The sequence below is a fragment of the Schistosoma haematobium genome, chromosome 7, assembly GCF_000699445.3.
Source record: "Schistosoma haematobium chromosome 7, whole genome shotgun sequence".
Lineage (NCBI taxonomy): Eukaryota > Metazoa > Platyhelminthes > Trematoda > Strigeidida > Schistosomatidae > Schistosoma > Schistosoma haematobium.
Window position 1 is genome coordinate 16,343,882 of NC_067202.1, and position 24,901 is coordinate 16,368,782.

General features: G+C 36.2%; 1 protein-coding gene across 3 annotated transcripts; it reads left to right on the forward strand.

Moving 5' to 3' along the window:
• Nucleotides 1–359: 359 nt before the first annotated feature.
• On the forward strand, nucleotides 360–24,456 carry ARCN1_2 (Coatomer subunit delta). 3 transcript variants are annotated; one of them, XM_051218112.1, is made up of 12 exons: nucleotides 360–1,018; nucleotides 1,054–1,093; nucleotides 1,132–1,215; nucleotides 2,001–2,140; nucleotides 2,221–2,400; nucleotides 2,623–2,779; nucleotides 4,271–4,571; nucleotides 5,564–5,786; nucleotides 9,620–9,734; nucleotides 19,367–19,475; nucleotides 22,195–22,411; nucleotides 24,168–24,456. In XM_051218112.1, the coding sequence occupies exons 1-12, from the start codon at nucleotides 1,016–1,018 to the stop codon at nucleotides 24,255–24,257; spliced, it is 1,659 nt and encodes a 552-aa protein (XP_051064549.1). In that variant the 5' UTR covers nucleotides 360–1,015; the 3' UTR covers nucleotides 24,258–24,456. The 3 variants fall into 3 exon arrangements, with proteins under 3 accessions (XP_051064549.1, XP_051064550.1, XP_051064551.1); XM_051218114.1 differs by having other exon boundaries at nucleotides 990–1,018; nucleotides 1,054–1,215; XM_051218113.1 differs by lacking the exon at nucleotides 2,001–2,140 and having other exon boundaries at nucleotides 981–1,093.
• The last annotated feature ends 445 nt before the right edge of the window (nucleotides 24,457–24,901 follow it).

A 24,901-nucleotide genomic window follows, 5' to 3' on the forward strand; every position in this document is an offset into this window, starting at 1 on the left:
CTACACCAACTCGTCACGTCGTAACAATCAACAACATATTATGAAGAACACATTTAGACTGTAGATAGAACAATATATTTAGTATGAGTAAAAGTAAGTTGTAGAAAGCGACCATGCCTACGAGGCTGAGCAATGCCACCCGATTAATTCGAATTAACCCGATTTCTTGTTCCCGCCTTCTCATCGTTGGGTTTTTCTCCGCGTTAAATGTTGAATATCTATTTCACTATATTCTCTCGTGTTAGTGGCTTATGCCAGTGCACACATTCTGCCTTTTATATGTAGTCAGGTCTTCAAAGCCCACAACAAATTCCATCAAGCTTTTCAACTGAAACCTTTATTTATTCCAAAGGAATCAGAGTCAGCATCCTTTTATAATTTATCAATCTTTCTTTTATTCCTGCTTGTTTCAAATGCCTTACTCCTGTCTGAAACCATTGGTATCAGGAACGAGCTAGTTAAGCGAAAGTTTCATTCATCCTGTTGAAAAACTGTCTGTCATTTGGCTGACTGTTAGGCGCTACTTTACAAGACTAATATAATCGCCATGGATCAGGTTCGCCGATAAGATCCGAACATGTCGGTGTTCAAGCATAGCCTAAGGGTGCGTACAGTCCCAAGATCAACTCATGCGAAAGAATCTAAAGGAAAGAAAAGCATGTAAAAGAGTAATACGTAGACTCAGTAATGATATAGCACGCATGTTTATTTAACAATCAAAGCAATCAATAATAATTTAAAATTACAAAGACATGAAGTTAAGGCGGTTTATCCACCAAGCTCAGAAGTTATTGCAGTAGGATTTCGAATTCGTTACTTATATTCTTATGACTAGATACCTAGGTTCCTACCTGGAGGTATTGGTGATCCACTGCCACTAGGTACGGAAGCCCGTTAAGCGAAAGGTTCTTTTATTCTGTCCACAATCATTTGAACCATTTGAAAGTTTCCAAAGAATGTAGATTGGATATTGGAGGTGCGAAGCGGCTAATTGTAAACTTGACAGGTTGGCGCGATGGTGAGTTGTCTTTTATTTAGCATCCAAAAATTAAGGTTCTGTTGGCTGCCTCTGTGTGTACTCGTGATGGTAAAGGTATGCTCATAGTGTGAATTTGCATTTAATCTATTAAGCTCTGGTGTCTCGACAGTTTGTGGAAATGACAAAGGCAAGAATTGAAGGATTAATAGCGACATTTCCAAAGCTTCTTGGGACAGGTTAGTTTTCACTTTTTATTTCTCGAAGACTCACAGTTCTTGTTCATATGTCGTATTCAATAAATGTAAGGTGATTCCTTTATTTCAGCTCTAAGTCTGCTCAGTTAGACTTATGTCATATAATTTAACCGTTTTCTGGTTGTTATACAAATATTGTCGGTCAGTTATTAAATGCAATTATCTACGTACACAGTTAAGTGTGTGTTCAGTGTTTGAAAATGCTTGACTTAAAATCACCTATTAAGTGTTTTACGTATTTATATGAAAAGTTTTTGCAGAACACGACTTATAATCCTAGTTGGCGTACTAATCTGACTTGGCCTAATCGGTTTTCTTTGAAACAGAAAACTAACGTAAAGTATCGTCTGAGATGCTTTGCCTAACAAAACTCAGCTAATAATTTACTTGTTCAGTATATTTCTTTATTGATATATGTGGATTTGTGATTGTATGAGCCAGGTGTACGGTGATGAATCAACACTTATTTCTGATTAGTTCATCTTATCGGGAATGTAAACGTGTAAATTCTCAAAGTTTTTATAACATACCTGTTACGCTAGTGGGGTGGAATTTATAAACTGTAGTTGTCAGCTGAAAATAGATTTTTCGTATTGTCTTATTTTACATATATAGTATTGACTCAGTATTCGCACTGAGGAAACGTGGTTTCAAGCCTGAGGACATTTCCCCTTATGAACCCCTACGATATTTGTATATCTAAGTCATGGATGTACCAGATTTTTAGCTCGCCAGGACCGTTATTGCCTATATTTTTTGCTTCCTAGGTAAACAACATACATTTGTGGAAACAGAATCTGTGCGGTATGTTTACCAACCTTTGGAAAAATTGTATGTTCTTCTGATAACTACCAAAGCTAGCAATATACTCGAAGATTTGGAGACATTACGGCTCTTTGCACGTGTGGTACGTTTAGGAAATATTCTCACTGATCATTCTATTTTTAATGTTCTCTTTAATTACATGTTCTTTTCTTGTACATATAGATACCGGAGTATGCTTGTGGTACCGATGAAAACGATGTACTGACACATGCTTTCCAACTTATTTTCGCATTTGATGAAATCATAGCTCTAGGCTATAGAGAAGATGTCAACTTGTCACAAATTCGAACATATACGGAAATGGACTCACACGATGAACGTGTGTTCCGTGCTGTACAGGAGGTATGTTCTCAACCACTACGTCTGGGGATATTTCTGTTTATTTAAAAAAAACTTATTTTGAGCTTTACATTGTCACAAATTCGTCTATTCTTTCACTTTTGTACTGGTAATGTCACTAAGGTTCACATTCCTCCGTTGGATTTGGAGATATACTTTAGCTAGTAATTTTGTTTCTGACTTTTATAATCTTTTTTGAACTCGTTTTCATGTGTTGATTTTTAGAACAAAGAACGTGATGCTAAAGAGCAAATGAAACAGAGAGCACGTGAACTACAACAAGCCCGACTAGAAGCTGGAAAACGCTCAGGTGGTATGAATCTTTCAGGATTCTCTAATTATCGTGGTGGGAAAGGAATGGGTGGTCTGTCAAATGATTTAAGTAAGCTTTCCTGTGTTTATTCGGATTGTAATGGAAGTAAAATATTGTCTACTATTATGTCAAAATTTTAAGGTGGTCACCTTTCTCATATTTCCGTAAGTGGTTTATCCACTTACCGTACGATTTTCTTACATATTTCTTTTGGTTCGTAGCATCTTTTTCGTGTTGTTTACGCAACTCGCTTTACAAGTGCAAGTTAGTGTACTTGTTTACATTTTCTTTTTGTGAGAGGTTATTATATTACGTAGGTGCTCAAACCAGATTACATGGTGCGGGGTTTGAACCTACTGAGTATTGATTTGAAGCTGGGTACTGCCCTAACTTCTTACTGCACCGTGTGTTACAAATTGGTAGTTAAGTAGAATGCAAGGTTTGATGAGAATATTTACACTTAACTGCAGAATTTAATGCAAGATATTATAAGCTTGTAAAATCTACTATCCCGAAATTGCGACCAGTTACTTATTTGATATTCGTCAGCTTACCATTTGCGAAGTGGCCACTGTTTTATGATATCAAGAGTGCTAATTTATTCAACGAAGACAGTTATTGCTAATACTGGGCATTAATATACAGAATAGTTCATCATTGCACATTTTTGATATAAAGGAAAGCAGCTAGTAAACTCGTTAAGCATTTAATTTGCCGGTTGAATACTTTCAGGCCGAGTGTTTATCATAATACGACTAAACGGGTTAGATTAGAGAAATTCTCGTAAGCGCTAAGGTGTCATGGGATGTTTCGAATTTTGCGATTTATTATTTTATTTATTTATTTGAACACAAACATTGGTACAAGTGGGCACCAAATGCACAATAACAATGAGGTCAGTGACAGTTATCACTGATATGCGTGAGGGCTGTCATACTGCCCGGGTGCCCAAACCGAAGTAGTTGGTTTACGTAGGGATCGCACCCGGAGCCTTTGACCTGGAGGTCTAATCCACAAGTCAATGGAGCAACGTTAGTAGATGCAGTCCCATGGTAGTCGGTGGCCAACAATAGGCTCATACACTATTTGTTCCCTCAGGATCCTGGAGCTCATGTGCACCATTGGTTTGCAATCAAGACTTTCCAACTCCCTTAGGTGGATCCTCCATATCTACTAACCTAGTTAAAGCACCAAAAATTCACTTTTCGTCCTCTCGGTTTCGTAAACAACACCCGTAGTTCTAGAAGGCAGTGAGTGGGACTTGCGTGACCGTGCTTGTATACGCGTGTTTATATGAGAGCATTTAGAGAGGGAGAGCCGACTCTCCTCACCCTCGACCATATCAGGGCATTTCGGGGCTATGTTATATAAGCATTTAAAGCTATGTTAGGTTTTGTCACGTATTTTCCTTTTGCTAAAATTTTTTAATGTAACGTAGTACACCATTTACCTGTTTGTGAGGTTTGTCGAGTTATTAAATCCAACTGTGAAGTTTTTAAAATAGAAAAACCGTTCTCATGGCTGATTTCCATGTGTATATTCCTACCGTGTTATCAACAGATGAACCTCGTGTAATCGTCATGAAAGATCGTTTGGGAGATGGGAATACGGATGTTCAAAGCTTGCCTACTACAAATCCAGCAACTATCTTAACATCAGTGAAACGAAGTGGTATGCAACTTGGTGGTGGCCAGGGTGGTTTAAAAAGCATTGATCAGTTTGTGAATCGTCTAAAAGCCGAAGGTGAAGTAGTTAATGAAGATGTTATGAATTTAGTTAGCGGATCAGGCGGAGCAGATAACGTAATGAGTACTAATTCAACTTCTGCTTCAACTAAAAAGTCTCATGTTAAAAAAGAAAAGTAAGTCGTTTGCTTTAGAGTCTAAAAAAATTTATTCTGTCGAATAAACATGTTAATGGTTCGAAGAAAAGTAAACATTGATTTATATCCATTTTCTTCATGCATTAGTTTAAAAGTATTAATATCTTAAAAGTACAATCAAGCTGGCATTTAATCATATTCATTCCTCTATAAAGCATAGAGGACCTGGAACAAACGTACAACAGTCTAACTTATCTCACCTTATACCGGTACACTTCAAGAAGACTAATTAGATATCTTGTAATAATAGTGGTGGACATTTGGGAAGCAAACAAAATCGTAAAACACAGAGTACAGAACTATGTTATACTCTAGATTTAGGATAAGATTAGAACAAAATGCAAATTACTGCAACCGAATTCGAAACATGCTATCCAGTTTCTTCATTTATAGATTATGGACATTTAAGTAATATCAACCAAACAGTTTACATCATCCAATACCACACAGACCAACTGTCAATGACTTCATTAATTGATGTCTTGGTTCGATCTTTTTTTCTCGAATAGCTGTGGCAACAACTAGGTACTCAATGGAATAATTATGCACTTGTAGATATCAGAGCTGTTATATGTGGGATACAAATAGATGACAAAATAGTAATTCACGATTAGTTTTAGTTGTATCCTAAAACATTTTACTGTAAGCATTATGATACATTACAACTTACAAGAGAATTCCTACGTAAAGCTTCACTTGATTGTCACAACTATGATTCCTAAAATTTCTTGGCTTATGTGTCAGCCTTAACTGTGAAGAAGCATGAATTTTTTTTCAATACCTACCACTAAGTAATCGTCTATTGTCTACAATCTTTATATTATAGGCCCATAGCGAAGCTGAATCGTTTCAGTAGTAGTATGGCTTAATATTTTTTATTTGGATTTTGAAAGTCATTTTTTCAACCATAAGTTTGTACATTTCAGTAGCAAGTAGTCGATGTGTTTTTTTCCTACACATTGTTTTTTTAGTCTGCATTTACGAATTGAGGAGAAGTTAATCGTTCAAGCTGGTCGTGATGGTGGTTTAGAAAGTATGGAGTTGCAAGGTACAATGTTTGCACAAGCTATCACAAATGAAGCTTGTGAAGCGAAAATCCGAGTGGATACAAGTATGTGTACAAATCCGCCCAATGAACATCGGCCACCTGTTCAACTTCAAACACATCCTAATATTGATAAGAAAACTTTCATGGTGAGTTCTTCTTTCTTTATAATACTCAAATAGTATTTCAATGTAAACGACTTGATACTATGGTAAATTATGCTTGAAGATATGGATTTACTTTGCATGGGATGGTAAACATATTTTTTTCACAGAAACCAGTTGTTGATTGATTTGAAGTACACGATTGTAGACTATCGATGGTGGTCACTCACTTTAGTCCATCAACCTAGAGGTTTCATCATTACATTCTGTTGTAAGTTTGGATTTGACAAGTAAGTGAGTTTTGAATTGTTACGGTGAATGAATATAATGCCGATCGCTAGAAGTTATGCAATGATACTATGTACCCAAATGAAGTAAGACCCAAGTGAAGACAAGACAGTTTCCTTGTAGTATAGCTATTCTGTATGATAAAATAACTTATCTACGAAATATTGGCACAGAACAAACGTGGTTAAATATCATAAATGGTTGGAAAACATCAGTTTTGAAAGTCATCCACTCTCTAGTGAGTTAGAGGCTTCCAGACTAAATTTGATTAACCCAAGAACTGTAATGTCATACAGTTAGCACCTCATCATGCAACCAATAATTTGATATCCATGTGTTTAAATTCTTCATACTGACTAATGGTGAGTCGTTGACTAGTTTAACATTTCCTGTCAAGCGATTCGATAAAAGATTTATGTAACATAAACACGTTAAATAGCACTATATCTGTTCCTTGTTCATTTGTAATTATGGGTGTGCTTTCCTACATATTCATACTGTGATTCATTGTTTCGACTAGTCTAGTTAAATTATTTTAATCATATCTACAACTTGTATTATAAACGTGATATTTATTTATTTAAACCCGTAAATATTGGTACAAAGGAACCGAAATATTTATACAACACAAATCATTGAGTTAGTGTATGAAACAGAATATTGCCCGGTTGCGCGAACAGAAGCAGGTGGCTTTCTAAGAAACCCACTCACCGAGCCTTTGACTTAGAGGTCTAATCCATAAGGCAATGGAGCAACGTTAGGAGATGTCTCATAATAACCGATGACGGACAGTAGGCTCATACGCCATTTATTCAATCAGCCCATGTGCTGCACCACTGGTCTATAATAGGGGTTTTCCAACTCCCCTAGATGGATTCTCTGTATCCATCAACCGTTTTTAAACCTTCGTCGGACATTCGCCTTTGTCCTCTCAATTTGATAAAAGGAACTTCGGGTATGAAAAGGCAGTCAGTAAAACTTCCCTGGAGGTAGCTGTATATGGGTGGGGATGTGAGAGTATTTAGGGAAAAGCAGAGTCCCACCACCCTCGGCTGTACCAGGGCAATTCCTGGATCAGATTAGGGACATTCAACTCAGCAACGGCGAGCCGATGATATCCTTCGATGTAACAGCCTTATTCACCTAAATTGAACCAAACTTAGCAAAGGAAACTGTATCCCTACTTCTCACCAACGACAAAAATCTCACAAAGTACACGAAGCCTTAAAGTCAACGTTTACTAGAACTCATCGATTTACGCTTAACATATTTTCAGTTCAATGACAAAATCTACAAACAAACGAAAGGAACATCGATGGGATCACCAATATCAGGACTTATTGCAGAAGCAGTGATGCAGAGACTGGAAGCCTCGATCTTACCAGTGATCAAGCCAAAAATTCGGATTCGTTATGTAGACGACACATTCGTCATTGTCAAAAAGAACAGGCTGGAAAACACCTGAAATCTGATCAACAACGTCTTCGATGACATTTAGTTCACAATGGAGCAGAAATCGAACAACAAACTACTATTTTTGGATATGTTAATCACCAGAACTGACACGGAAAAACTGGCGACTCAAATACATCGGAAGCCGACCCACACAGGTCAAGTTCTCAATTACAGTAGCAGTAAACCAAGAGCCCACAAAATCAACTGTGTACAAACTCTGTTCAGGAGGGCGAGGACATACTGCAACACACTTGCAGCGCGGAAAAATGAAGAAAAATACCTGAAAATTGTCTTTCGAAAGAACGGCTACGTGGTCAACTTCAATAAAAAAATACCAGCTGCACGCATCATCAAAAACAAAGTCAAGTACAGAAATCAACAAACAAATCACCCTACCATACATAAAATGCACATCAGAAACTACAACGAGACTGCCGAAACCCTTCACAATAGGTGTCGCATACAAACCAACAAGATCACTTCGATAAATCCAATGCAAACAGAAGAGCGAAATGACAAAATAAGAAAAACCGAACATCGTCTACAAAATAAATTGTTCCAACTGCGACAAACACTACATTGGACAAGGCGGACACCCTCTTCATCGTCATCTGCATAAACGTCGATTAGCGGTCGAACGCCATGACACATCCTCTCTTATATCAATGCATGTGGACACATTCGACTGGGAAAATGTTGAAATCTTGGATAGAGGCAATTCTAAAAACACTAGAGAATTTTTAGAAGCTTAGCACTCAGGTCAATCAACAAACACATTGAAATCGATCCAATTTATCAACCAATCAGAAAAATTATGAACAAATATACGACCAAAAATTAAATCGATGAGAGATACAACCAAAATGCAAAAGTAAACAATGACAGGTTAAAGGTCAACAAACGAGGTCTACAGGACAAGCTGTGAGCCATATTTAGAGAAGTTCGAACACTTCACTTCTGCCTGAAGTTTATGCTGATGCCTAGAATAATGATAAAAGCCCCATGACCAAGCTGTCCAGCTCAGAGAACAAAACTTTATCACAAGCAATCATATTTAGGAATAGGATACTTATTCTTTACGATAATGCAATGGTAAGACAGTTTATGGCAACTTGAACTGATATACGTACGTACGTACGTACGTACGTACGAAGTTCTACGTTGTTTCTGACTGACTGAATCTATCAGAATTCATATTCATAAACCTAACCTTTGTACTGAAAAGAAGTTTGTACATCCATTCTCTCTCGTTTGGTCATTGATATAAGACTGTCTTTTAGCTGAACGTTGATTAAACCCTATTCAACAAATTCTCTAATGTGTTTCACTTTGTGTCATGTATGCTCAACAACCATTTCTTGATTTCTATATAACTACTGTACAATTAACTTCCTGTTAAAATAGTTTTTTAATTCTCTTATCAAGTATTATGTAAAAGGTAGTTAATGTTGAATTACATAATTTCCAATGTTTGACATCATTTTACAAAATGTTTAAATGAGAATTTTCAACAAACTTATATTTGATTAATCATTTGAATGATTAGCTTTAAATGTTAAATTAACCGAGTAGTATATTATCATTAATAAAGGTTTGCATTATCCCATTATTAATAGTTGGACTGAATTTAAATCAGTCTTTAGTGGTTTATGTGTATTCTGTGCGGATATCTTCAATATAGTCATTTTCTCACAAATTTTATAAAATAAGTGGATTATATCTAGCACCGGGATATAAGTCATGTGTTTCGTTCTATTTGAGACTCGTCAGCCGGGTGTATGTGCATCTCAGTGTCGATATTTACACATTTGGCCTCAGATCCAATACCTATCTTTTCGAACGCTGACGTGTTATCTACTGACCTACTAAGTTCAGGTAATCACGAACATGTTCAACTGGTATGATTAATAATAAGAGTAAACTCTTATTAGTTTGTTGATATTGTTAGACTGGATTTCGATCTACCTAAGATGCTTGATTCAAGTCCCACCCAATGTGGATATTAAAACTGAATTACAAAAAAGAACTACAATAACCACTGGGATCTTAAAGTTTACATATTGTTGATTAAGTTTTCAGGCTGTTAATTTTTGCTCATTATAATGTTTCTTAATTATTCTCAAATTTTCGTTTAGTCCACTGGTTGGATTCAAATCAAACCAGGAGGTAAACCATTTCCAAATGGTCAAGAAGTTGGTATATTAAGATGGAGATTTCAAACTTCCGATGAAGCTGCTCTTCCTATAACTGGTAAGCTATTGTATATTTACTCCATAACTCTGTCTAATTTGTTTGTTTGCTTAGATCAATAAACTAACTGATAAAATGCGTATGACTTCGCTCAAAGGTTTCTCTCTCACTCTCATATAAAACTTCCATTTGTGTTTATAGGTATCATTATCAAGGTTTAACTTGATAATTTCGAATAAATTGAAGATTGGGTAGAGTGTTATAAATGAATTAATATATTTGTAATATCCCAATGAGTATAAAAAATTAGATATTTTGACGTTTCGTGACTTAGTGTAAGCCACTTCTTCAGAGAATAAATAGATAACCAAATCAAAATTAATCCAAGTTTAAATAGTAAAATGGAACAACAAAAATAAATCAGCAATAGCAGTTCACGCCATTTTCAACGACCGTCAAATCAATTTCAAAAATATTACAAAAAGGTTTTTTCCAAGAAACGTGAGTAGCCAAAGCTTTTCATATAATGCTTAATCCTGCCTCCCTCAATAGAAAAGAAGGCCTTACCATCTATCGTACTTAGATATTATTCACAATTCATTCTATTATCTTACAAATTAAACTCTATCCTTTCTCACCATAAAGGTCACACATTTTTCATCCTTAACAGTGTTTACTTACATGTACACAAATTTACATACATGTCGCTTATGAATCACCTTGATTGAGATGAAATGACATTGATTTATTCAGACCTGTTTTTTGATTGATCACATAATATTCTTGTGTTGTTCCGTTTTACTATTCAATGGTGATGGTAAGTCAGTTAATGAGGTTGTGAATCTTCATCCACTGAGATGATTGGGCCACGTGTTGCGTATGCCTGAACACTGATTACCAGGACGCGCAATGCTAACCGGTGTTGAGGATGGTTGTAAGAAAGTTAGGGGCGGTCAAACCAAAACGTGGTATCAGTGCTTGAAGTCACTAACTTGTAGTTTAGGACATGTTGGGAAACGCATGCTATTTGGTTGGGATCCGTGTAACTATCGTAATCAATAGATGGAGACTTTGGATGACATGATTCAGAATCAATCACAATGGCGTAGGCGTATACACTCTTTGTCTTCCTTTAAATCATGAGATTAAAATTACCTTATATCTTTCTTTCTATGAACTACTTCTTCCAGTACTATATCCTTATATGCAATCTTTCTTTTATATATTACCACCGTTGAATTAACTAGTCCTATGAATTTGATGTTCATCTTGTTGTGTTAATGAGGTGTGATAACTTTGACCGATGCATGTGCCTGGTCCTACGTTGTAGCTGACTGACTGACTATTTAGACTTGTCCATTTGTTTAGTCAGTTATTCCACTTCGAGAAAAGTTCTTTGTGTTGGTTCGGGAGTTCATTATTATTATTGTTGGGAAAATGAGTTATACTTCACAGTGAGACAGATCTCTCTAAAATAATATTTACGAGGTTAGTGGACCATATTCAAATACAGACTTCCTGACTTAAGGTCGCCTAGCAATTCATCATCTATATTTTAAGATCGTAGGTAATGTGATATAAAATCAGTTTGTCGGAAACTCTGAAACATTATCTATTGTTTTATAAGTCAGTGTTTCAAATTATACAACCTTAAATCTTCATCGGAACACTTTTATAAACTTGTGTAAGTGAAGAGCCCAGTAGTGTTCAGCTTTAAAATCAGTTAGGGTTTCAGTATGTCTAAATATCGTTCTGTCTTCTTTGGTTTGGTTAATCGGGTACGACTTAAACCTTAGTACATAAATAAGTCTTATCAAATTCTAAAATTATGTTGAACATATTCAAACTTTTCTCCGCCTAATAAATGACAGTGATAATAAATTCCATACAGATTATAGATTCGTGTACACTCAGCTTTGGACACGTGTGTTTAGGAGACTGGTGATATCTCCCGGTAACCTAAATCATAGCAGGCAGAGTAAGGTTTAGAGCTGTTTGAAAACCGAATATTTTAAGAATTAAACCATTGCTCTACCTACTTCAGTTTTGGGATATAGACAGCGTCTGTTGTTGTTGGAGTTTTGTTCTCTGAGCTGGATGGTTTGGTCGACCAAACCATCCAGCTCAGAGAACAAAACTCCACCAAAATCATCCACCTGTGTTATGACCTTGGATGTCTGACTTTTCGATCACACGACTTATCTACCAATCCGAATACGACTTATACGAATCTTCACACTAGGCCAACCAATGACGTTCAACCGGTGTGGGCAGTCTAGCGTCCTTATTGGTCCTATGTCCTACGAGCCCTTCCACTTGAGTCCAGAACACAATACCAGCTTCCGAATCAGAGCAGATCAGACCAGATCATTTATTTCAGACATACTTGGTTTATATATCAATCAGACAAACCGCAACGTACCATAAAATAGGAAATAATATTGTACACAAATAAGCCCAAAAAGTGGCTGTGAATGAGGGAGGCAGTAGTTAATAAACTGAACATAACTTAAGGACCGTAAATCGTACAATAATAAATTATAGATCAAAATAAAGCTTATTATAAAAGGAATATAAATATCCATAGTGTAATTGTTGAGTAGTTATACAATAAGAATATTTATAGAATATTAGTCCATGAATAGTCCTTGGAATTTACCTGTAGTTTAATCTTCACCGGATATAACACCTCCCCTTTTTTTTTTGAAAATTCCAACTTTAGATTCTGATTAAAAAAAAGAATCATATGTGACTTTAAATTCCTCAACATTCTCCTCCTCCTCGAAATAATGTTGGGTCCTTATGGCTCCAAAATACAACTAGTAGGACTTTATTTAAACCATGTTTCTCGTATTGACTGGAGAAGCCACTAAAAATGACTAGATGATGATGAACGACCTTTGACCTGAGTTCATTATTTTCAAATTCATTATGAATCTCGTTAGCAGATAACGAGTCATTAAGAAAGTCAACGTCTAACAGAATTAAATTAGATTTTTGGCCATCATTCGACTCAGCTGACATATTTCCCTCATTGTTATAAGAAGTTTCATCAAAATCATATGCATTATTCTGAGAATCAATATCTGGCACACTGTCATTAGAAATGGGATAGGTTGACTCAATATAAAATTCTGTCTTCCGGTGATTTTGAGTAACATCTGGTACAATTTGGTTCATCGTGTTGCTCCAGTTATTTTCTGAATACGAGTCACCATAGCTTTCTCGACTAATAGCACGTGGACCACAATTTTGTTCTAGCTGGAGTTTATTTTCAGAGCTGGACAGAACCAGTAGCGTTTCATTTAATTCTGGACTCTGGGCTTCATCTACAGGATCTGGCTCTTGATCATCTGGTATTGTCACAACTTCATGAGCATTTAGAACAGTATTTTCTTGCTGTGAGCCGGATACGTTACAAATATTACGTTCTGATTCAGGTATAAGGGGATGTGAATCCTCCACAGGATATGCTTCTGAATTGTCCATTGCTGCACCATTATCTGCAACATAAATAGATTCCTTATTTTCTGGTTGAATGAAAAGTCTGCCCAAAACTGTTTCAAATAGTTGTTGTTGCAAGGCCAACATCTTCTGCTGGTGCTGTAATATTAACCGCAACTGTTCGAAAGAAATCGACATTTTTTTTTTGCCAATAATATTAGCTCCAAAATCACCGGCAATTATACAGCTAATTTATTTCCAAAATCTGAGTCACCACTTGTATTATTATTATTTCTTTGTTGCCAAATTCCCCGTCGCCAATTGTTATGACCTTGCGTCTCCCAATTATTTTGTTTTTGCCAAAATCCCCGTCGCCAATTGTTATGACCTTGAAGTTGAGGGTTCAAAACTTTTCTCCACCCCGTCGCCAATTGTTATGACCTTGAATGTCTGTCTTTTCGATCACACGACTTATCTACCAATCCGAATACGACTTATACGAATCTTCACACTAGGCCAACCAATGACGTTCAACCGGTGTGGGCAGTCTAGCGTCCTTATTGGTCCTATGTCCTACGAGCCCTTCCACTTGAGTCCAGAACACAATACCAGCTTCCGAATCAGAGCAGATCAGACCAGATCATTTATTTCAGACATACTTGGTTTATATATCAATCAGACAAACCGCAACGTACCATAAAATAGGAAATAATATTGTACACAAATAAGCCCAAAAAGTGGCTGTGAATGAGGGAGGCAGTAGTTAATAAACTGAACATAACTTAAGGACCGTAAATCGTACAATAATAAATTATAGATCAAAATAAAGCTTATTATAAAAGGAATATAAATATCCATAGTGTAATTGTTGAGTAGTTATACAATAAGAATATTTATAGAATATTAGTCCATGAATAGTCCTTGGAATTTACCTGTAGTTTAATCTTCACCGGATATAACACCTCCCCTTTTTTTTTTGAAAATTCCAACTTTAGATTCTGATTAAAAAAAAGAATCATATGTGACTTTAAATTCCTCAACATTCTCCTCCTCCTCGAAATAATGTTGGGTCCTTATGGCTCCAAAATACAACTAGTAGGACTTTATTTAAACCATGTTTCTCGTATTGACTGGAGAAGCCACTAAAAATGACTAGATGATGATGAACGACCTTTGACCTGAGTTCATTATTTTCAAATTCATTATGAATCTCGTTAGCAGATAACGAGTCATTAAGAAAGTCAACGTCTAACAGAATTAAATTAGATTTTTGGCCATCATTCGACTCAGCTGACATATTTCCCTCATTGTTATAAGAAGTTTCATCAAAATCATATGCATTATTCTGAGAATCAATATCTGGCACACTGTCATTAGAAATGGGATAGGTTGACTCAATATAAAATTCTGTCTTCCGGTGATTTTGAGTAACATCTGGTACAATTTGGTTCATCGTGTTGCTCCAGTTATTTTCTGAATACGAGTCACCATAGCTTTCTCGACTAATAGCACGTGGACCACAATTTTGTTCTAGCTGGAGTTTATTTTCAGAGCTGGACAGAACCAGTAGCGTTTCATTTAATTCTGGACTCTGGGCTTCATCTACAGGATCTGGCTCTTGATCATCTGGTATTGTCACAACTTCATGAGCATTTAGAACAGTATTTTCTTGCTGTGAGCCGGATACGTTACAAATATTACGTTCTGATTCAGGTATAAGGGGATGTGAATCCTCCACAGGATATGCTTCTGAATTGTCCATTGCTGCACCATTATCTGCAACATAAATAGATTCCTTATTTTCTGGTTGAATGAAAAGTCTGCCCAAAACTGTTTCAAATAGTTGTTGTTGCAAGGCCAACATCTTCTGCTGGTGCTGTAATATTAACCGCAACTGTTCGAAAGAAATCGACATTTTTTTTTTTTTGCCAATAATATTAGCTCCAAAAATCACCGGCAATTATACAGCTAATTTATTTCCAAAATCTGAGTCACCACTTGTATTATTATTATTTCTTTGTTGCCAAATTCCCCGTCGCCAATTGTTATGACCTTGCGTCTCCCAATTATTTTGTTTTTGCCAAAATCCCCGTCGCCAATTGTTATGACCTTGAAGTTGAGGGTTCAAAACTTTTCTCCACCCCGTCGCCAATTGTTATGACCTTGAATGTCTGTCTTTTCGATCACACGACTTATCTACCAATCCGAATACGACTTATACGAATCTTCACACTAGGCCAACCAATGACGTTCAACCGGTGTGGGCAGTCTAGCGTCCTTATTGGTCCTATGTCCTACGAGCCCTTCCACTTGAGTCCAGAACACAATACCAGCTTCCGAATCAGAGCAGATCAGACCAGATCATTTATTTCAGACATACTTGGTTTATATATCAATCAGACAAACCGCAACGTACCATAAAATAGGAAATAATATTGTACACAAATAAGCCCAAAAAGTGGCTGTGAATGAGGGAGGCAGTAGTTAATAAACTGAACATAACTTAAGGACCGTAAATCGTACAATAATAAATTATAGATCAAAATAAAGCTTATTATAAAAGGAATATAAATATCCATAGTGTAATTGTTGAGTAGTTATACAATAAGAATATTTATAGAATATTAGTCCATGAATAGTCCTTGGAATTTACCTGTAGTTTAATCTTCACCGGATATAACACCTCCCCTTTTTTTTTTGAAAATTCCAACTTTAGATTCTGATTAAAAAAAAGAATCATATGTGACTTTAAATTCCTCAACATTCTCCTCCTCCTCGAAATAATGTTGGGTCCTTATGGCTCCAAAATACAACTAGTAGGACTTTATTTAAACCATGTTTCTCGTATTGACTGGAGAAGCCACTAAAAATGACTAGATGATGATGAACGACCTTTGACCTGAGTTCATTATTTTCAAATTCATTATGAATCTCGTTAGCAGATAACGAGTCATTAAGAAAGTCAACGTCTAACAGAATTAAATTAGATTTTTGGCCATCATTCGACTCAGCTGACATATTTCCCTCATTGTTATAAGAAGTTTCATCAAAATCATATGCATTATTCTGAGAATCAATATCTGGCACACTGTCATTAGAAATGGGATAGGTTGACTCAATATAAAATTCTGTCTTCCGGTGATTTTGAGTAACATCTGGTACAATTTGGTTCATCGTGTTGCTCCAGTTATTTTCTGAATACGAGTCACCATAGCTTTCTCGACTAATAGCACGTGGACCACAATTTTGTTCTAGCTGGAGTTTATTTTCAGAGCTGGACAGAACCAGTAGCGTTTCATTTAATTCTGGACTCTGGGCTTCATCTACAGGATCTGGCTCTTGATCATCTGGTATTGTCACAACTTCATGAGCATTTAGAACAGTATTTTCTTGCTGTGAGCCGGATACGTTACAAATATTACGTTCTGATTCAGGTATAAGGGGATGTGAATCCTCCACAGGATATGCTTCTGAATTGTCCATTGCTGCACCATTATCTGCAACATAAATAGATTCCTTATTTTCTGGTTGAATGAAAAGTCTGCCCAAAACTGTTTCAAATAGTTGTTGTTGCAAGGCCAACATCTTCTGCTGGTGCTGTAATATTAACCGCAACTGTTCGAAAGAAATCGACATTTTTTTTTTTTTGCCAATAATATTAGCTCCAAAAATCACCGGCAATTATACAGCTAATTTATTTCCAAAATCTGAGTCACCACTTGTATTATTATTATTTCTTTGTTGCCAAATTCCCCGTCGCCAATTGTTATGACCTTGCGTCTCCCAATTATTTTGTTTTTGCCAAAATCCCCGTCGCCAATTGTTATGACCTTGAAGTTGAGGGTTCAAAACTTTTCTCCACCCCGTCGCCAATTGTTATGACCTTGAATGTCTGTCTTTTCGATCACACGACTTATCTACCAATCCGAATACGACTTATACGAATCTTCACACTAGGCCAACCAATGACGTTCAACCGGTGTGGGCAGTCTAGCGTCCTTATTGGTCCTATGTCCTACGAGCCCTTCCACTTGAGTCCAGAACACAATACCAGCTTCCGAATCAGAGCAGATCAGACCAGATCATTTATTTCAGACATACTTGGTTTATATATCAATCAGACAAACCGCAACGTACCATAAAATAGGAAATAATATTGTACACAAATAAGCCCAAAAAGTGGCTGTGAATGAGGGAGGCAGTAGTTAATAAACTGAACATAACTTAAGGACCGTAAATCGTACAATAATAAATTATAGATCAAAATAAAGCTTATTATAAAAGGAATATAAATATCCATAGTGTAATTGTTGAGTAGTTATACAATAAGAATATTTATAGAATATTAGTCCATGAATAGTCCTTGGAATTTACCTGTAGTTTAATCTTCACCGGATATAACACCTCCCCTTTTTTTTTTTGAAAATTCCAACTTTAGATTCTGATTAAAAAAAAGAATCATATGTGACTTTAAATTCCTCAACATTCTCCTCCTCCTCGAAATAATGTTGGGTCCTTATGGCTCCAAAATACAACTAGTAGGACTTTATTTAAACCATGTTTCTCGTATTGACTGGAGAAGCCACTAAAAATGACTAGATGATGATGAACGACCTTTGACCTGAGTTCATTATTTTCAAATTCATTATGAATCTCGTTAGCAGATAACGAGTCATTAAGAAAGTCAACGTCTAACAGAATTAAATTAGATTTTTGGCCATCATTCGACTCAGCTGACATATTTCCCTCATTGTTATAAGAAGTTTCATCAAAATCATATGCATTATTCTGAGAATCAATATCTGGCACACTGTCATTAGAAATGGGATAGGTTGACTCAATATAAAATTCTGTCTTCCGGTGATTTTGAGTAACATCTGGTACAATTTGGTTCATCGTGTTGCTCCAGTTATTTTCTGAATACGAGTCACCATAGCTTTCTCGACTAATAGCACGTGGACCACAATTTTGTTCTAGCTGGAGTTTATTTTCAGAGCTGGACAGAACCAGTAGCGTTTCATTTAATTCTGGACTCTGGGCTTCATCTACAGGATCTGGCTCTTGATCATCTGGTATTGTCACAACTTCATGAGCATTTAGAACAGTATTTTCTTGCTGTGAGCCGGATACGTTACAAATATTACGTTCTGATTCAGGTATAAGGGGATGTGAATCCTCCACAGGATATGCTTCTGAATTGTCCATTGCTGCACCATTATCTGCAACATAAATAGATTCCTTATTTTCTGGTTGAATGAAAAGTCTGCCCAAAACTGTTTCAAATAGTTGTTGTTGCAAGGCCAACATCTTCTGCTGGTGCTGTAATATTAACCGCAACTGTTCGAAAGAAATCGACATTTTTTTTTTTTGCCAATAATATTAGCTCCAAAAATCACCGGCAATTATACAGCTAATTTATTTCCAAAATCTGAGTCACCACTTGTATTATTATTATTTCTTTGTTGCCAAATTCCCCGTCGCCAATTGTTATGACCTTGCGTCTCCCAATTATTTTGTTTTTGCCAAAATCCCCGTCGCCAATTGTTATGACCTTGAAGTTGAGGGTTCAAAACTTTTCTCCACCCCGTCGCCAATTGTTATGACCTTGAATGTCTGTCTTTTCGATCACACGACTTATCTACCAATCCGAATACGACTTATACGAATCTTCACACTAGGCCAACCAATGACGTTCAACCGGTGTGGGCAGTCTAGCGTCCTTATTGGTCCTATGTCCTACGAGCCCTTCCACTTGAGTCCAGAACACAATACCAGCTTCCGAATCAGAGCAGATCAGACCAGATCATTTATTTCAGACATACTTGGTTTATATATCAATCAGACAAACCGCAACGTACCATAAAATAGGAAATAATATTGTACACAAATAAGCCCAAAAAGTGGCTGTGAATGAGGGAGGCAGTAGTTAATAAACTGAACATAACTTAAGGACCGTAAATCGTACAATAATAAATTATAGATCAAAATAAAGCTTATTATAAAAGGAATATAAATATCCATAGTGTAATTGTTGAGTAGTTATACAATAAGAATATTTATAGAATATTAGTCCATGAATAGTCCTTGGAATTTACCTGTAGTTTAATCTTCACCGGATATAACAACCTGAGCTACAAATCTTCTCCACCATCTCAAAAGCGTCTGTTGTGTTTTTTTTCCACAAAGAATTGCATTGTACACTGTAACTATATTCGTACTTAGGATTTTTTTTACTGTCTTCATTCTAGTTAATTGTTGGCCAAATGAAATACCCGGTGGCTTTGAAGTAAATGTTGAATATGAACTGCAAGATTCTGTATTAGAACTGGAGAATTTAGTTATGTCAATCCCATTGCCGTAAGTTAGTTTTATGGACCACTAAACACATCTTTGGTAAAGACGTTCTTGTTCTAATAAACCGTATTGGATAATTTGATCAGTCAAGTCTATCAAGTTTATCAGTTGATTATTGATCCAGTTGATAATGGAATAAGATTATTTCCTTGAAATATGCTCCTCATACGTGAACATGAAATGTTGTGTTATGAACTGATCTGTATGTTTTTCCAGTTTTAAAGTATGTGTGGTGAGATTGTTGATCTTGTCAATCATTTCACTAATTTTATGAGTGTCTCATTAAACTTATTGAATTGACAACTGACTCAATCTTGAAACAAATACAAGAAACAGTACTATTTGCATTTATTAAATTATTTTACGTTTGGTGTGGATGTGATTTCTGTCTGCTGGTATCAAAGCAAGTTTACTGCTTAGTATATTGTCGTTTATTTCTCCACGAATATGAAGTTTGGCGTTTAATGAAGAATCCCAGTAGTAGTTGACGATAATTGTCTTTGAAGCACTACTCATTTATAGTGCAACAAGAAAGTTATCAGTACGAATGTTAAAATCATAGTAATAGTTGTATTTCGAAGCTGTGAATCTTCCTCAGCTAGAATGGGTCGGGTGTGTGTTACGTATCGCGTACCACAGTATATGTCGACTTACATTGTTAGCTAATGTAGTAGTTTAGAAGAAAAGTAGGAGAGCTGAAACTGAGAAGTAATATCAGTCCACATAGTCATTGACTGTTTGACTGAACCATGTTGTTAAATGGAGACCATCTGGTTGAGTTCCGCGCAATTATCATGACTAGTGGTTGCAGACATTGAGTGACAGCTCAGAATCGGTCACAGTAGTTCAGACACACCCATTACTTTATCGTCCTTCATATTTTAAGTTCCAGCGTTTATTAAATCATACCTTTTCATTCTATCTTCTTGAACCATATTCTTAATATTTGGCCTTCGTAATTGTTATTACTGTTACGATTATTTTGACTTCTTTGCTGTTTATCTTGTTGTGTTGATGTGTGCTGTGATAGCTTGTTCCAATACACAATCGTACCTGGCTTCACACTAGTTATGAATAGTTGTCTCTGTTCCATACGCCTAATCACCGATTACTTTGACGTGCTGTTCTGGTTAGCGTTGTGGCAAGCCCATTTGGCCACTGTATCATTTGTCTATTCATTGTAACTCAGACTCTTAATTCACTATGTTAATTTCGATGTGTATGATCGAATGCATGTCTGTACATTAACTCTTAAGCTATCCTCCTATTGGTTGCAATGTGCAGATAATCGATAATTTATCCACATCCGATTAACTCTCAAAAATATATATGGATTTCTGACACACACACTCACTCACTCTGTTTCATCGTGTGCTTGCTCACCGTACGCTTGTGGATTTTTATTAACCATTAACAATAAACTATCTCTATAACTGGTGTTCAGGCTTCTCAATAATCTCGAGTAAATCCGTAATTCTACTAGGAGACTAAGCCTACCTAAAATACTCAGTTTACGGGATATTATTTATTGGAGTCAGATATTGAGGACATTAGCCTCAACATATTGGTTAGCCACCGTTTCAACAGCGTAAATAATAGATTGAAATAATGCCAAACTAAGATGTAGGAATAGCTTATCGAGGGCTTTGAAGGATCTAAAAGGCTTTATAGTTGCATATTACACATCTATGCAATAACTGTAATCTGTTTGATGACATGATTTTAAGTCAGACACAGTGCTTTATGTACATTTGTCCTTTGTATTTTTAATCATACTATTATTTCGTGTTCTCCATTCATTAATATTATCTTTGTTTCCTTACTTGTCTTATTGTTAATTCATCCTGTTTTACTTAACGGCTGCGAAACTTGGCCATTAACAGTAGAAGATACTCGCAAATACTAGTATTTGATCACAGACTTATAAATATTGCTCGTATCTGCTGGGATCATCGGGTAAGTAATAGCGAGGTTAGACTCAGTGTATTAGGGAATGATGGTGAATCAGTTGATGAGGTTGTAAATCTTCATCGACTGAGATGGTTGGGTCACGTGTTATTTATACTTAAACACCGATTACAACGACGTGCAATGCTGACTAATGTTAGAGACGGTTGGAAGATATTTATGGGCGGCCAAATTAAAACGTGACATCAGTCCTTAAAGTCATATTGGTAGATGCAGACTACTTGATTGGGGTCCGTGTGATTACCGTAACCAATGGTTGGAAACAGTGATATGGCTCAGAGTCGATCACAATGGCGTACTAGTATACACTCTTTGTCCTCCCTTAAACCATGAGATTAAAATTACCTTATGCCTTTCTTTCTATGAACTCATTCTTTCTTCCTGTATTATATTCTTATATGCAATCTTATATATATATTTCTACTATTAAAGTAACTTCTATGAATTTGATGATTATCTTATCGTGCTAATGAAGTGTGTCAACTTGAACTGATGCATGTGGCTGTTCCTGCGTTGTAGATGATTGATTTACTGTTTGGTTTACTTAGAGCTGTGTTATTGTGAAATATGTAGAAGTCTGAACCGACAAACATTTGTACCATCTTCTATGTAGTTTATTCTTTTCCATGAGTTGTAATTCAAATGATTACAAAGTACATAGACAACAATTTACTTTCCATTTCACTGTATTACTCGCCTTATTTGTTTACTTGACTTCATATAATATTCATTTGTATTTATTTTATTATTGAAGTCCTTCAGCTAAACCTCCGTTAATTGGTAATTGTGATGGCGAATATGAATTGAGTCCACGTAAAACTCAGTTAGACTGGCGTATACCCATAGTTAACAGTGATAATTCATCTGGTTCCCTCGAGTTCACATTAAAAACAGAACGTGGTGCACAAGCAGAACAATTTTTCCCGTTGAAATTAAACTTTGGATCAAATAAATCATACTGTGGAATTCAGGTAATATATGTTTACATGTGTCTTGTATGATCTAAGAGGGATCAAACTATATCATAGTATCAGCTCATGAAGTCATTGACAATTGGATTGAAGCATGTTATAATAGGTGCAGACCACCAGTTTGGGGTCTGAGTGATTATCGTAACCAGTGGTGTTATAGGCCCAAAATCGTTTGCAATGGTGCACGTGTATCCATTCTTTGTTATCCCCTAAATTACTCCCAACTTTTGTTATTTCAGTAAATTATATTTTTTCAAATTGTGTCCTCGATGCCTAATCTTTCCTTTTATTAATTATACTGCTATTACCTATATTTTTCTGGGATTTGGCCTAACATTTCCATTTCGTTGTGCTAATGGTTGATGGCAACTTGGGCTGATATACACACGTACCAAGTTCCACATTGCGACTGACTGACGGAAAGTGTTAGAAGTTATTTAGTTAGCTTTGGTTTTGGAATATAATTATCGTACGACTAAAATTTTCTTGACCCCAAGTTGTCTACGCAAATTATTAATTATATGTGTAGTGATGTAAATATATTATTATAAACATTAGTACAAAGGGGGACTAAAATATATATGTGCCACAAAAATCAATAAATTATTGTGTCGGCTGGAATACTTCCCGGGTGTCCAAACCGAAGTAAGTGGTCTTTGAAGAGGCCCACCCCCTACTCCTTTGACCCAGAGGTCTACTCCACAAGACAGTGAAGGAACCGGGTTTAAGCCCTCGTTGGGCATTCGGCTTTCGTCCTCTTGCTTTGATAAATAACACCGGGTACGAGAAGGTAGTTAGTAATACTTCCGTGCTAGTGGCCATATACACATTTGCGGCGGGAATGTGAACTCTTCTTACCCTCGGTCACACCAGGACATTTAGCTAATAATGATTAGGGTAGTAAGTACATTGTATAAATGTATTGGAATGACTACTGCTGTTTCCCCATTGGAAACATTTTACTTCATGTCGTGAACAGTATGAGTTTGCTTTGTCCATGAATTGTATCTACTGGATAGCTAATAGGTTATCTATTTCTTTGTATACAAACATAAATGACCTGAAAACCGACTCATTATCTTCCTTGCAAATTGTACTTTTGATCTGCCAGTTTATGTTCATTTTGTATTATTTGTATCTTCCCATTGATGTTTAGGACTGCAATGGATCAGTCTCTTATTGGCATATGTACGTTCTGTGTGGATTGCCTCGATATTGTCTTAAGTCACAAGCATTTTAAGCAAAGATGGGTGGTGGCTAGTAGTAAAATCCAAGACGGGCGTTTCATCTTATTTGGAACTCGTTAGCTGGGTGTATTTGCTTCACCGAGTTGATGTTCACTCTGGGACTCGAACCCAGTACCGTTCGCTCCAAACGCCATCCAGCTGCTGACGAGTCCTAAATCGGATGACACGTCCGTCCTGGATTCCTCTGCTAGCCACTATCCATCTTTTCTATTTTATGGCAGGATATTTTCTGAATTACTAATATAACTCATTATTTATTATCCAGCTGTAAAGTTTATGTACTCGGCATAGGATTATACATTTTCTTAAATATGAAGACTAATAATACTACAACCTGTTTTGATAAAATCAAAGTTGATGATATCAGAGTTTAAAACGGTGACATAAAAGTGGAACACTTCAGCTACCAAGTTACTGTTTCACTTTTAGTATACCATATTCTGTCTTGTTAAAGAAAGTTAGTTACATTATATCATTGTATATTATTGTATTTTTTTATTTATTTTTAGATAATTGAAGCTACTGTAAGCAATCAGGACACCCCGATCAACTTTTCATATGAATCCAATTTTCATACGGAAAAATACGAAATTAGTTAAATTGATAATTTCATCATCATCATCATCTTCTTCTTCTTCTTCTTCAGTCTATTCGATGTTATGTGTGTGTGTATCGATTGACTTTGTTATTCAATTTGCCTGATCATCTGTGATTTGGATTATTGTAATGGGGTTTTCATTTTCTTTGTTTTCCTTTTATATATGGTTTTGACCAAATAATAAATAATATTATCCCTTCGTTTATTGGTTTTTTTATGGTCTATAAGACAAGAGAGTAATGAAGATTTATCTATTAGTTTGTAGATTGGCGGTGAACTATACATTTAATACGTTATTTGCATTGCTTATTTGAATTGTAGCGTGGTGTCGGGTCGTGGTTGACTGTGATCACCACTACAGAAAGACTCCGATAAGATCCCCCGTAGGTCAAATATCAGGAGGCAGTTGATGGCCGTAGTCGAGATGTATTTGTTGGCGGTCTCGTGGTGTCGAAAGAATACCGAGATCGTGCCGAAGGAGTACAAGTGTGGTTACTGAGCGTGATCGAATCCGTGCAAGGTCACAATCGAAGGAAGAATGTATGTGTTTTGGTACAGTTAAACAAACAAGTACCGTAAAACAATCCCTGGTACAATTGGTTATAATAATAATTGTTTCCATTAAACCAATCGCGTTCTCTTGAT

Excerpts from the sequence above, each read along its gene's own strand:
- ARCN1_2 (XM_051218112.1), top strand. Across the intron at positions 1,094-1,131 it reads GTGTACTCGTGATGGTAAAG|CTCTGGTGTCTCGACAGTTT; the intron begins GTATGCTCATAG and ends TAATCTATTAAG. Across the intron at positions 1,216-2,000 it reads TCCAAAGCTTCTTGGGACAG|GTAAACAACATACATTTGTG; the intron begins GTTAGTTTTCAC and ends TTTGCTTCCTAG.